Source organism: Periophthalmus magnuspinnatus, chromosome 5 (genome assembly GCF_009829125.3).
Source record: "Periophthalmus magnuspinnatus isolate fPerMag1 chromosome 5, fPerMag1.2.pri, whole genome shotgun sequence".
Lineage (NCBI taxonomy): Eukaryota > Metazoa > Chordata > Actinopteri > Gobiiformes > Gobiidae > Periophthalmus > Periophthalmus magnuspinnatus.
The window spans coordinates 8,243,379-8,256,028 of record NC_047130.1 but is presented as its reverse complement, the minus strand read 5'-3'; the positions used below and the strand labels follow the sequence as shown (position 1 = coordinate 8,256,028).

The 12,650-nt window shown below is 37.9% G+C and overlaps 1 protein-coding gene across 1 annotated transcript in view; it reads left to right on the top strand.

Annotated features, from left to right (window-relative positions):
* The first annotated feature begins 259 nt into the window (after positions 1 to 259).
* The window catches only part of angpt4 (angiopoietin 4), a 63,278-nt gene continuing 50,887 nt past the window's right edge, over positions 260 to 12,650 (top strand). Inside the window, exon 1 of the mRNA XM_055221695.1 lies at positions 260 to 807. Within this exon, the coding sequence (XP_055077670.1) occupies positions 442 to 807 (366 nt within the window). The 5' untranslated portion in view covers positions 260 to 441. The remainder of the gene's footprint in view (positions 808 to 12,650) is intronic.

Sequence of the window (12,650 nt, the reverse complement as noted above, 5' to 3'; positions counted from 1 at the left end):
CAGTCTCTCTCTTTCACATGTTTCCTTGGCTTGTCCCAGATAAGAAGGGGGCTGAATCAGTTCTGTGGACCATTTCAGACACTACCACCAACTAAGAACTTTCTTTCTCCTCTGAATTTTTGGATTTTACTTTACTTTTCAAACTTTGAAACTTGTTCATACATATTTTCAACAATGGATGTAACTTTAATTGGAATACAACAAGTGTAACTGAGTCTTTGGAGACACCTGTTTCAAATAGTTCTACACAAACTACTTTTTACTTCTACTTTCTCTAAATATTTGTTACTCTAGTATTATTCAGATACCTGTAGCATGGATTGACGCTCATTGTAGTACTATGGACTTGTATGACAACATGCTATGTGTTATCCTAAAGTGAACTATTTTCTGTCTTACCCCATTAAGAAATAAGACACAACTTTCATTCAAAGGACCGTCATGAGGCATTGCAATCCCTACTGGAGCTTACTACTCATTCTATGGACTTTAACTATTGTTGCTGATGCTGCAGGATCTACAAGCACTTCCGACAGAGGACTTGGGAAGATCCAGAGGAGAGACAAAACTGGTGGAGGAGCAGAGAAGAGAAGAAGGTTGCACAGGATCCAACACGGACAGTGCAGTTACACGTTCGTGCTGCCGGAGTTGGAAAGTTGTCAGGGGAGAGGACAGGTCCCTGAGGTCGGACCAGGAGCCAGTGTGGTCCAACGAGACTCCCCAACGACTCAGGACTCTGATTGGTCCACACAGAAGATACAGCGGCTGGAGAGCACCATGGAGAACAATACACAGTGGTTGCAAAAGGTAAGGCAAGATTTGGGTGAAGACTTGCTTGGAAAAATTGTAAAGAGTGAATTGAAAAATGAGTTGAGTTGAGTGATATCTGTTGTTCCAAAATAAAGAGTTTAAACAGTTTAAAACCATATAGCAAAAAATATGGCAATACTTTCATTTAGAGACCACATATAATATCACGTAAAAGGCATAAAAGAGCTTAATAACATCTGTGTTAGTGATGAGCTATTGTAATCCCACAAAGTCATCTTGAGACTGTTTCTGAAATCCCCATCTACTCCCATCCAGAAGTTATTTTCAATCTGATGGTTCTGGCTTGCGAAACTAGGATTTATACTAACACTAAGTTAAATAAGTCCTGCCCCTAAAGGGAGGAGTTTTAAATTGAAACTGCCCTGCCTCTGTTTACATGCTATCCTCTTTATGAGTGGTTATGCACCTAGTGGTCTGCGTGACTCCCCTTTACCACTGTTAAGCACCTGATTACATATGATTAGCTTCTGTGTTTGTGATCTATAAAGAGGGCTTTATGTAGAAATGAGTTGTCTGGTAAAACAACTTTTAACTTTGCACATTAGGGTTTTTAGAGATGAAGCAAAAGGAATCTATGCTGAGAGAGACAAGTGAGCAAATTTGAGGAAGTTTATGGATGTCTGCATTTTATCCTTGCATACACGTTTCAGAATTCCACATTAAAATGTATAAATGGGACCCCAGATGAAGCTCTGTTAGTATTTATAAAGTAAAACTTGTCTAAAGCTATATTTTACAAGCACCTTATCACAGATCTGAGTTGTAGCTTGACTGTCTAGAGAAGGAACACCTGTTTGACTCCATGATGTTGCAGATTTGGCCTGTTGCTCTCTCTTCCTTTCTGTGATCTTAAACGTGCTTATAGTTTTCCACAGTATGACTTTAAACTGAGGTGGCGGTCAGCTTGAATTCTATGGTAGAATTTGTAAATTTTCTGGTCATAATCTGCTAAATATCAGGATTTTGCTATAGACAGTATAAAGAAGTAGACTAAGGGAGTGTGACGTTATCCATAGTGTTCTGCTCCTGCGAATTTGGAGCCAAGTTCCATATTTGGATTTCCAGCCATATCATAGCAACCAAAGAGCCAATCCAGAGCAATACTGATGAAGATAACTTTCCTTTCCGCCTGCACCACTGGTTTAGCACAGAGCGGACACTTAGCAACCCTGTCAATCAAACCTGTTGCTTGGACCTCGGGGAAAGAAAGCGCCTGATTTGTCGGTTATTAATGTTTGTATCTTGATTTACCAACAAAATAATAAAAATAGTACCTGGATCATGTAGAGCAGCTTAATACGAACATTTTGAGACCAAAATGACGAGGCTCACTGCAGCATTTACAGCATTGTTTTTAGCCTCACATACACAGTCAACTTACAAAACATGACTATATAGTTTAATGCAAGATCAAGTCCAGATATGAAAATACATTTATGTTACATTGTCAAAACATCTGGTTACAAATAAGCTGGCTGTTAAAAATGCTTGTTATGGCAGCCCAAACACAGTCCATCTCTCTTGGGGTCGTGCTGTATTTGCTGGTATGGAATATCAAAACAGGCTGCTTGGACAATGGTCAAGAACAGTACAGAGTGTTGTGAGGTGTGAAGAATGTTAAAAGTGCTATTTTAAATGCAATAAAACTAGGGGAAGAATTAGATGAAGACGAAAGATGAACTCAGATCTGACGGGGTTAAACCAATATCAATAAATAACAACCCACCTCCAGGTATGGTTTGACATGAACAATATCATAACATGTTTAAAGGTGCACTGTGTAACTTTTCTGGTGAGTCTCGCTGCTTTCCCTGAAAAGTCCCACAGAACTGCGTTAAACGTCTATCTTGCATTTATTAACATGTGTTTTATTGCTCAAAATACCTTGATAAGCATGAATTTTTACTGGATTGCTTCTCCACAGAACCGGCCTGTAACTTGCCCTGGTAGCATTATCTACTTGTCCCCATGACGATAAGTTAACAACATATTGTGAAATCTTCAAACAGCAAGGCAATATTAGCTCCATAGAGACAAGCATGTGAAGAACTTTCCACCAGAAAAGTTGCATATTTATTTAACGACCATTACTGTGTCATATCAGTGGATTTTCTGTCATATTTGCAGGTTTTGTGGATGTGCTAGTAATGAACTGTAACATACATTTTGTCCATTGCCAACATCAATATTGATCAAAAACAGTTTGATAATCGAAACCAGCTCCATTGACTTCCTGTTCAGAGTTGCTGAAATGAGAGGAGGAATTTCACTGTTTTATTGCTTGTTTCTGGTTTTTATGGTTGAAAAGTATGCAGCATTTTTTAACCATACATGTAAGACTGAAGTAAATACAGAAAAATGGGTGGGGATGGGGGTAGGTGAAAACAAACTTTCAACAGGATTACTCAAGCATGCATAAAGCAATCAAATACAATTCTGAGTGTCCTTACTGTGAAGGATTAGGGGTTAGAAAACTCGTTGACCAACTTAAAGGTCAAAGGCTTGATTCCCACTCAGACCAAGTTTTGTCGTTGTGTCCTTAGGCAAAACACTTCACTCACATTGCGTAGAATGAATGAGGTGGGGTGTGTGTGAGTGATTGGTTTTGGTCAGTGGGGCTAATGTTTGGTGGCCATAAGTCGGTTACCATTCGGGAGGGTGGAGTGAATGAATAATGACTGCAGTGTGGCACTTTGAGAGGGTTTGACGAGCCTGTAAAAAATAAGGTATTATTTTATTTATTTATTTATTTATTTTAAGAAGGATTGCTGTCTCAACATTCTTAAAAGCTCATAAAAGTCAGTCTTACATAACACATCACCTTTAACACAAGTTCAACACCATTACCTGATTTTTACCCTTGCTAATAAATCAGTTTTAATTGTGGTAGAGTTTCCAAACGTCCATCTGCCAAATATTTTCCATGTACCATTTCATTGTTTTAATTTTACATTTTGTATATTTTATAAAATGATTAGCCCTTATTTCTTCTAAGCATTACCTAACTGTATATTCACAGCCCTGCACACAGAGTAAGCATGTTGTCATTGGTGTTTTGGCCTGGCACATACACGTCTGTTGAGTGTCTGATCTGAGGAGACTTGCTGCACAGATGTTGGGGTTGTGTTGGATCACAGATGGAGCAGAGTGAGTGGCAGCTGGTTTCAATCACTACAACAACAGTCCAGTGTTATTTTAACCATCCATAATTCTCCCGCATGTGGCTTTAGCTGCTCTGCATGTAGATTACTTCACAACTTGTCTGTTCCAAATATGGCACTACGAACTGATAAGAAAAAGGAGAACATATGTCTTCTGCAAACTCTTAAAAGGCAGTATTTAACAGTCAGATTAGGCTACATAGTTCAAACCAGGACTTTCTCAAAGACAGGGAACACTGATATAGATTGACCAACCAACTACGCTTCACGCTGAATTACTCAGAGTTCTTGTGGCCACTGCACCAGAGCACAAGGTAACCAAAACTAAAACAAGACTAAACCATAACTACCTTAGAATTAACTGGGCTCAAACCAGGAACAAACAAGTACAAAAGTGAATGCAACCTAATACTGATAATCTTGGACTTTTTTCTTTGAGGGGGCAGCCAAGACACTTTGCCACCAGGCCAGATGAGGTAAGCAAGCACAGTTCAGTAAAGCACGGTTTGTCAGCATGTTACTCCAGGAAAGTTGGGACAATACAGGAGTGCTATTCAAACACTAATGGTGGATAATTACTTCCAGTGTTGTGCTCAGCTTCAAGTGTTGAATAAACACTGCCTTCCTTGCCAAACTCAAGTTACCATGCTCATTAGATGTATTCTTAATGACAGCGCATTCTTAAACACACCAAACTTTGCTGCACCCTGTAAATATGTAAATGTATTTCATTAGTAAGGACCATGCCACAACAATGGTGTACAGTATTTATTGATATGTGTAGATGTGGAGGCTGGGTAGAGAATCGGGATGGGGGCCTCTGTCTCAAGCGGTTACTCTAGCCGATTCAGGACCCCCCTCTGTAGATGATGAGGTCTTCAGACTGAAAGATGAACAAGGGACAACGGGTGGGAGGGTGGGGTCGAGAGAGCAGACGATGTTGCCGGAATAGGTTTGTTTAAATAGGGTTTCTGGATAATTAGAAGTGTGGTTAAGGTGAGCTGTGCTTCTCTGAATAGGAGAAGAAGGAGGTTGAGGCGTGGGTCTGATCCTGAATCTCATTTTATCATATTAACTCTATCTAAAGCCCCATATAAGCATGATTTTTTTTTTGGGATATGTTTATTGCACACACACACACACAAAAAACAAAACATGTGTCGTTACTCTGAGTGGGTTTGCATCTCCACAAACCTGACTATTATTTGGTGTGGAGGAAGGCCTTGTTCACTTGTTTCTATGGAATATTGTTCATTTGGCTACATTATGGCATAAAACATATCTACGTCCATGGGAAAAAAGACGGTTTTAACTTTCTATTTCCGTGGAATCATGCAGTTGACTTTTCAACCACAGCAGGTAGGTCACTTTAAAACCCTTTGGGCTCTGCTACTTGACCTGCATTCTCCTTGTACCAGGTAATACCAGGTTTATTTTTTTCTTCCAAATTTCAATGTGCATTTCATTTATTTATTTATTTCAAACAGATTAATGAATACATGTATCCAGTACACTTAATCCACATTTCACATATTTTTTTCTTATTTAAGCTTGAAAAGGAGCGGGAAGAAAAAAACATATTAAATCCCACCCCTATTTTCCTTTAGAATATACATTAAATGCTTTGTTTAAGCTTCCTATTCAGTAAATGTTTTAATATTATAAATTTTGCCCTTTTGCTTAAAATAATTAATTCTTTCTTTAGTGGTGAGTGAGTCAAAGTTTTTGCACATCTTTGTTGGCCCACACTTACATTTTTCAACCACCCCCTTTTATCAATCATATGCACCCTTCCACCCACGTCTTTCATGGTAGAGCGTGCACAGCTGTGGTCCGGAGCCAGATGAGTAGCATTAGGCCTTAATGAGCAGTTCCCCGGCCCGTTCTGGACTTCTTCACACAGGGACAGTGAGGCGCACACAGACGGGAGTGATTTGACTGCAACAGGTGAAGTAGATCTGCTCAATCCGATTATGTCTAAAGAAAACATCACGCTTAGAGGAACCCGATGTGCATTCATCATCATTATGTTCTAAATCTTACAGAGGAATGACTAATGCCACTGTGTGAGGAACAGGCCCTATCCATCAGGCACGCAGCAGTTATATAGAGCTTCATTAGTCTGTACATGTAGAGAATGCACCTATAGCTGACAGTGAGACAGGGCACATGGGTGGAGAAGGAACACACACACAGATGATTGAGAACTGTAATTTAAAGGCATATTGTGGAAAAATATCTTCCTTTGTCAGAAACCTACATGAGGTTTAGTTTTATCCATGTATTAAAACTGTCACAATAATTCCTATAATGACATATCAGTTACATGGTGTCCATGAAGTCTCTTTATAATTCTAAAATTGAATTACAAAGGCAATTGATACAATATATAATTTGATTTGTTCTATTGTACTTAGTGATTATAAAAGTTTCTAATCAGATTTAAGATATGGGACATTACTAAACTAAAGCAAAAGATAACAGATGCAAGAATGGCAAGAAATCCAGTACCGTCTTGATGTGCTTCATGTAATTAATGTTGCCCATATAGAGGTGTAGCAACTGAAGTCAAAAACTTTGTAGACCAGTACAATAGAACACAACAGAACAAGTCTGATTAAGATAGCAATATCAATTGCCTTTGTATTTCTGCTTTTTATTTATTGGCAGCTCATATTTTCTATCAATACTATACTAGGTTTCTAGTATACTAGGTTTATTGTGTCATTGAATAAAGTATTATCGTGATATTTTCTCCATCCATCCATTTCCTTCTGCTTATTTGGGGCCGGGTCACAGGGGCAGCAGTCTAAGCAGGGATTCCCAGACTTCTGTCACACCCCAGACACTTCCTCCTGCTCCTCCCACCGGAGGAGGAAGCAATTTATCACTTAAAATTTTATTAATTGCCGTTATCAACAGCAGAGCCGTGAGCAGTGACATGTTACTTACTTAGATAAAAGCCAACTGCCCAGCCTATGCTCAGTCTTCTGACAATTACCTATGGAGTTTATCTGCTGGTTTGAGTTATGACAAATTTATAAAATGTCATTGTTTTGATTATACACAATACATTTTTAAATTCAAAATAATTCAAATCTACAATGTAAATTATATGCAGTGGTGGATATTTTGCAGAAATTTATTCAGCAGCAATATAACACCAATTTCTAAATTTTTTCCCATGCATTTTGCGTATTGCGTAGGATGTTAGGATGGTAAAAATAAAATACTTACTTTTCACTCCAGTTGAAAAAAATGTAGTGGAGTAGAAAGTACAGAAACATGCTCTCAAATACAGTTAAAAAAAAAAAAAAAAAAAAATCCACTTGAAATGTACTTTTAAGTAAAATTCTACTTAAGTACAGTACTTTACTACTTGTACTTCATTACCTTACACCATTGGGTATATATTGCTTAGTTTTGAGCTTTTAATTTGCGCTCCCTACCTTTAAAAAAATTTACTATTTTTCTTGGGAGCTCATGAAAAGAGTACAAAGAGTACATTTTGAGGCCTGTCATTTTGTGACTACAGTAGCAGAGGAAATCAATCTATTGTGCATGTTTGGATGAAATATTAAAACTTGGGAAATTAAGTTCATTCAGTCAAAGATGTCAGCTGTCACCGTTCAAGTTTGCAAAAAAAAAAAAACAACAAAAAAAAGTAAAATGGCATAGAGTTTGGTTGTCATGTTTTGGTTGCACTCAGATATATTCTGGTTTAAACTCACGCCTGACAGGAAGATGGCATAGATCAGGTTTCCTCTCACGCATGTAAGACTTAGATACATTCCTGTGTTAATGGAGCGAGTGAGAAGTTCATTAATTCTGCTGCACAAAAGTTGACAGGAGGCCACTGGTCTTTGAGCTTTTGAAGAGGTTTAAGTTTCATCTCTGCCTAACGTAACATGAACATTAAGTGTAGTTATCATAAGAAATAGCTTGTCCTTAATCACACACGAATTATAAAGATATATACTTTATTGTAAGTTAGAGCCAAACAATTTCGGAAAAAAATATAGAGATTATTTGAATAGGCATTGTGATTATGATTAGTTTTGCAATGTATGATGTATGATGTATGTATGTATTAATATTAGGATTTTGTTTTAACACATCCAGGTGAATTGACAAAAACACATGAGATATGAAGTAACAAACTACTACAAGAATCACATTTCAGAACATGGTTGTACAGACCTAAACTACGGGGTTAGCAGTTTTAATTCTGCTCCAAATAAGACTGGATATTTAGTTGTTCATTGGAGGAAATTATGGTACTTAAAATATCTTTCGATTTTTTTATTTCATTTTCGATTTGATTGTGATTCATCTTTGCCAGGGTCCTCCAACATGACTTACATAAAACATTATCACACTGTCTATGATTCACACCCCCCCACCCCCACACACACACCCCCCCACACACACACCCCCCCACACACACACGGCACACGACTCACATACACTGAGTCTATGTCCTCCCCATTCTTTTGTTGCGGCCTATTGAGCCGGCCTCTAACATCTTGCAGCCCTATTGTGCCTGTTACTAGAACTGCTTGAGAACTTTGACCATTCAGATTATTCAGTATTATGTTTTTTATTCTAATTTTATCATTGTGAAACCCATGGGTACTCTGGGAGGAAGTTCAAAGAGCATACGATGGGAGCACGACTCTTCATTCCTGTTTAACTTCTGAATAAATCCAGAGCTCCAGAAAGTCTTAAAGTTATTTATTTAGTGACAATTGTGCAGCTATATTTAACCACAATTCTGCATGCTAACAAGACTATTTTTCACTCCTCATCTGAAATAAACACTACAGACCTGTGGGATTTAGTGAGGTCATCTGAACCACAGATTATAGTATGAGCAAGCTAATTTCCATCATATTTAAAATGATAGTGACTCAAGCTAAGACTGATGTTTTTACCACCCACGCTGTGAAAGCTCAGAGGACACACAGGCCAGGTCCACAGTTGAAATCTACAACATAATGACACAAGACAGAGCATCAACCTTTCACCTTTGACCTTTGGGGTTCACACAGGTTCAAACATCACTATCTAATCACCCCGTGGGTCCAGAGCATGGCTACATCCTCGTCACTGCTGTCAGCAAGTCACTTTCAACACAAATCAACCAGAACATTTTTAGAAATTTCTGGGAGAGTAAAAAAGTATTTCAGAATTGTTGGGATTTTTTTTTTAATATCATTTTATAACTGGAATATTTGTTCAACTCTGTTAAACTGCATATGGCTATTTATTTTCTAGTTTTTATTTTTGTTTGATGAGATAGTGCCTGTGGTAATATTTATCATAGTTTTACATCAATCAAGCTTCAGTTTGTTGCCTGTCAAATCCAAAAGATCTTTCTGTCTTTTTTATACAGATTGGCATCAGTCTAGTCCACACAAATTCTGTCGTGTCTTGAGTTCAACCAAACATGACCGTGCAATTTATTTATTTATTTATTTTTTTCTGTGATGCATGTGAAACAAAAAAAATCATATTGCTTGTTATATATTTTCAGTTGTCAAATCACACTATTTTGTTTATTAGACAAAGCCTTGTTTACAGTTTGGTTATTAGGTAACAGTTATGGAATTACCTATAGGCAAAGCAAGGGAAGTTTATTTGTATAGCACAATTCATACACAAAGTGCTTTACAGAATAAGAAAGACATTAAAATCACAAACAAATCAAAACATAAATAATCATCAGAAAATTATTAAAAGAGAAGACTGCAGAATAAAAAACATTCAGTCATATGCACAGCTAAGCAGAACCGTTTTGAGCCTGGATTTAAACATTGTCAAAGTAGAGGCTTGTCTCACATCTTTAGGAAGACTGTTCCAGGTTTTAGCTGCATAAAACTGAAACACTGATTCCCCATGTTTAGTCCTGACTCTGGGCACCAGCAGGAGGCCAGTCCCTGAAGTCCTCAGAGTGTGAGATGGTTCATATGGCATTAACATGTCAGAGATGTACTTTGGTGCTGGTCCATGGAGAGACTTGTACATAAGCAGAGCTGCTTTAAAGTCTATTCTCTGAGCCACAGGAGCCAGAGCAGAGACCTGAGCACAGGACTTATGTGCTCATAGTTCCTGGTTCTAGTCAGGACCCGGGCAGCAGTGTTCTGGATGTGCTGCAGCTGTCTTAACGCTTGTCTGTTATTGGCAGTATACCTTTAATTTTTGCAATGTTTATTCAAATGGTAAAAAGCTGCAGATGTTATTGATTTCATCTGGCTGTTAAAGTCTGAGTCCATTACATTTGTCATATCTGCTGCATGCCCAACCATGAAGTAAAATCATAAACTTCACCAAAATTGACAAACTAGGGAAAACTAACAGCAAAGTCTGAAATATTATCAAGTTAACTATGTCTTAGTGAAATAAGTATGACTGACTTTAAGCCGTTATGAGAGCTTATCTTATGTCATGTTATTCAAAGCAGTTCTCAGTCAGGTTCCACAGTAGTCCAGACTCAGTGATGTGAGACCAGCCGTGTGCGATTTCTCTTTATCTTTGTGTGCTTGTGTGAACTCCAATCGTAGCTTTAAAATCTGATTTGTGACTTCCTCTGCTCTACTGCTCCACTGACCACATGAGAACCACCAGCCATATCTGAACAAACGCTTGGTAGCACAATTAGCTCTTTTACTCTCTATCAGTCATATCACTATATTTAAGCTATTTATAGGCATGGCTTTTTTTCTTCTCTTTTTTTTTCTATCATAAAAACATTTCATGCATGAATGAAACAATACACAACTTGGTTAATTTAAAGGTTCTAAAAATCCCGAACTGTTGAAGCTGCTGGTTTGAAGTTGGTTTCTCTGCTCACTCAATCAGTAAAAATTGTGTCAGCTGGAGCAGTGGAGCATGCTGGGTAATTATATGTATTTAGAAGTGATTGTTAGGAAAATCTAACTTATACATATTTGAAAGAGAGGAATATAAAAGTAACATATAAGCAGGTAAAATGAAAATGAATGACAACTGTTAATGTTTTTTTGTGTGAGTAAATAGGAGTTATACCTGGGGGCTAATTCACTGAAGTCGATAGTTAAAAAAAAATCAGTTTTATTAAAAATGTAATTATTAGTTTAACTATAAGAGTTACAGGTGTGAAAAGTAACAGCAACAGCAATCATGGCATAAGGTAAGAACAAAGAAACTACAAAATAGTAAAACCACATGCTGTGACTCCCACAGTTCAGATACATATGATTGACAAGTGGATTAACGAATCAGAGAAGCTCATGGTCAATTTGTGTCAAAACAAACATGGCAGCTTATGAGTAAAAAGGAAAATAAAACCACAGAGAACTGAGAAACAGCCGAATCAACAGGCGAGGAACCAAACTTTTACTTATCTCAGCTAAAAGAAGTTAAAAACTTTGTCCTGCGTGATATGAGAATTTTTGAGAGATGTGTATTTAAGAGACAGATGCAACAAATTAGCGCCAAGCTTCCATCCTGACTTGCACTGTCCCAAGTCAGGATGGAAGGATAGTGTGATTATACCTCCAACTGACTCCTATTTGTATGGTTTAGCAAAATGTACAATTTGATGAAATGTTAAATACATGCCTGGGTAGATTGGGCTAGGCCAGTACAGCAGATCAAATAGAACAGAGTCAGTGGTAGTTTGTAAGTCTCCAGTAGTCTGTAAACATTAGTAAGTGAGGGCATTAACAAGACTGTGCGTGTTTAGGTTTGTGCCAAATAACTAAGCTGAAATGGGCCTGCTCCTCAGAGACACAGGAAGAGATCTGAGGTCGGATCTGAAGAGCCTATCAGGACTTGGGCTACATCCAGGACTTTGAAGTGGTCAGGGAGGGCTCAGAGGAGATAACCCCAGCTTACACAAATACAATAGGTTTAATCACTATGAACGGCTGAACACATTTACTCAACAAGATAATGTGTTCATTCTATGGATAAATGTAGAGCTGCCATTTAAAGTGGGACTAAACACCTAAACTCCGCCCCTTCAAGCAGAACAACTAAACAGTATTGAAGGACTAAAGAAAAGACACGGCAGGGTCTAGTGACTGTGATTGGTCTAACATGTATCCACACTTCAGACTCTGCCCTTAGAGCCAAGTGTTCGTTCTCAGAATCACCTGGCTGTAATCGGGGGAGTCATGTGTGATGTCACCAGCTACTGGAAATTACAGAGGCCACTGGAGGGAGCACAGACTTAGATTTATGCAATCTGATCAGAAAGCTGCAAATTTACCTACTTTGCACTAATTATAATAATGCTAAAACACCATATACACAGTAGCGAGAAAAAAAGGGAAAAAGACACTGTTTAGTACCACTTCAACGTTTTTCTTTTTTGTCAGTTTTCTCTACATCTTAGAGCAACAACAATATTAAAATAGCCTACTTGTAATTCCTGCATGACTTTCTTCACTATATATTGATAGACAAAGCTTTCTTCTTCCATTATAACTATATAGGACATAATGTCATTGCGAAAACTGAATTTTTGGCAAACTGCAGTCAGACGCTTTCTCAGTCCAGACACTTCATGGTACCTGGTTGGGGATTCGTTAGGGACTAGTATTGCAAGTGTACTTTTCAAGACCAAAAAGGACAGTTACCATAACATACTGCACTTTCTAGAACTATATTTTA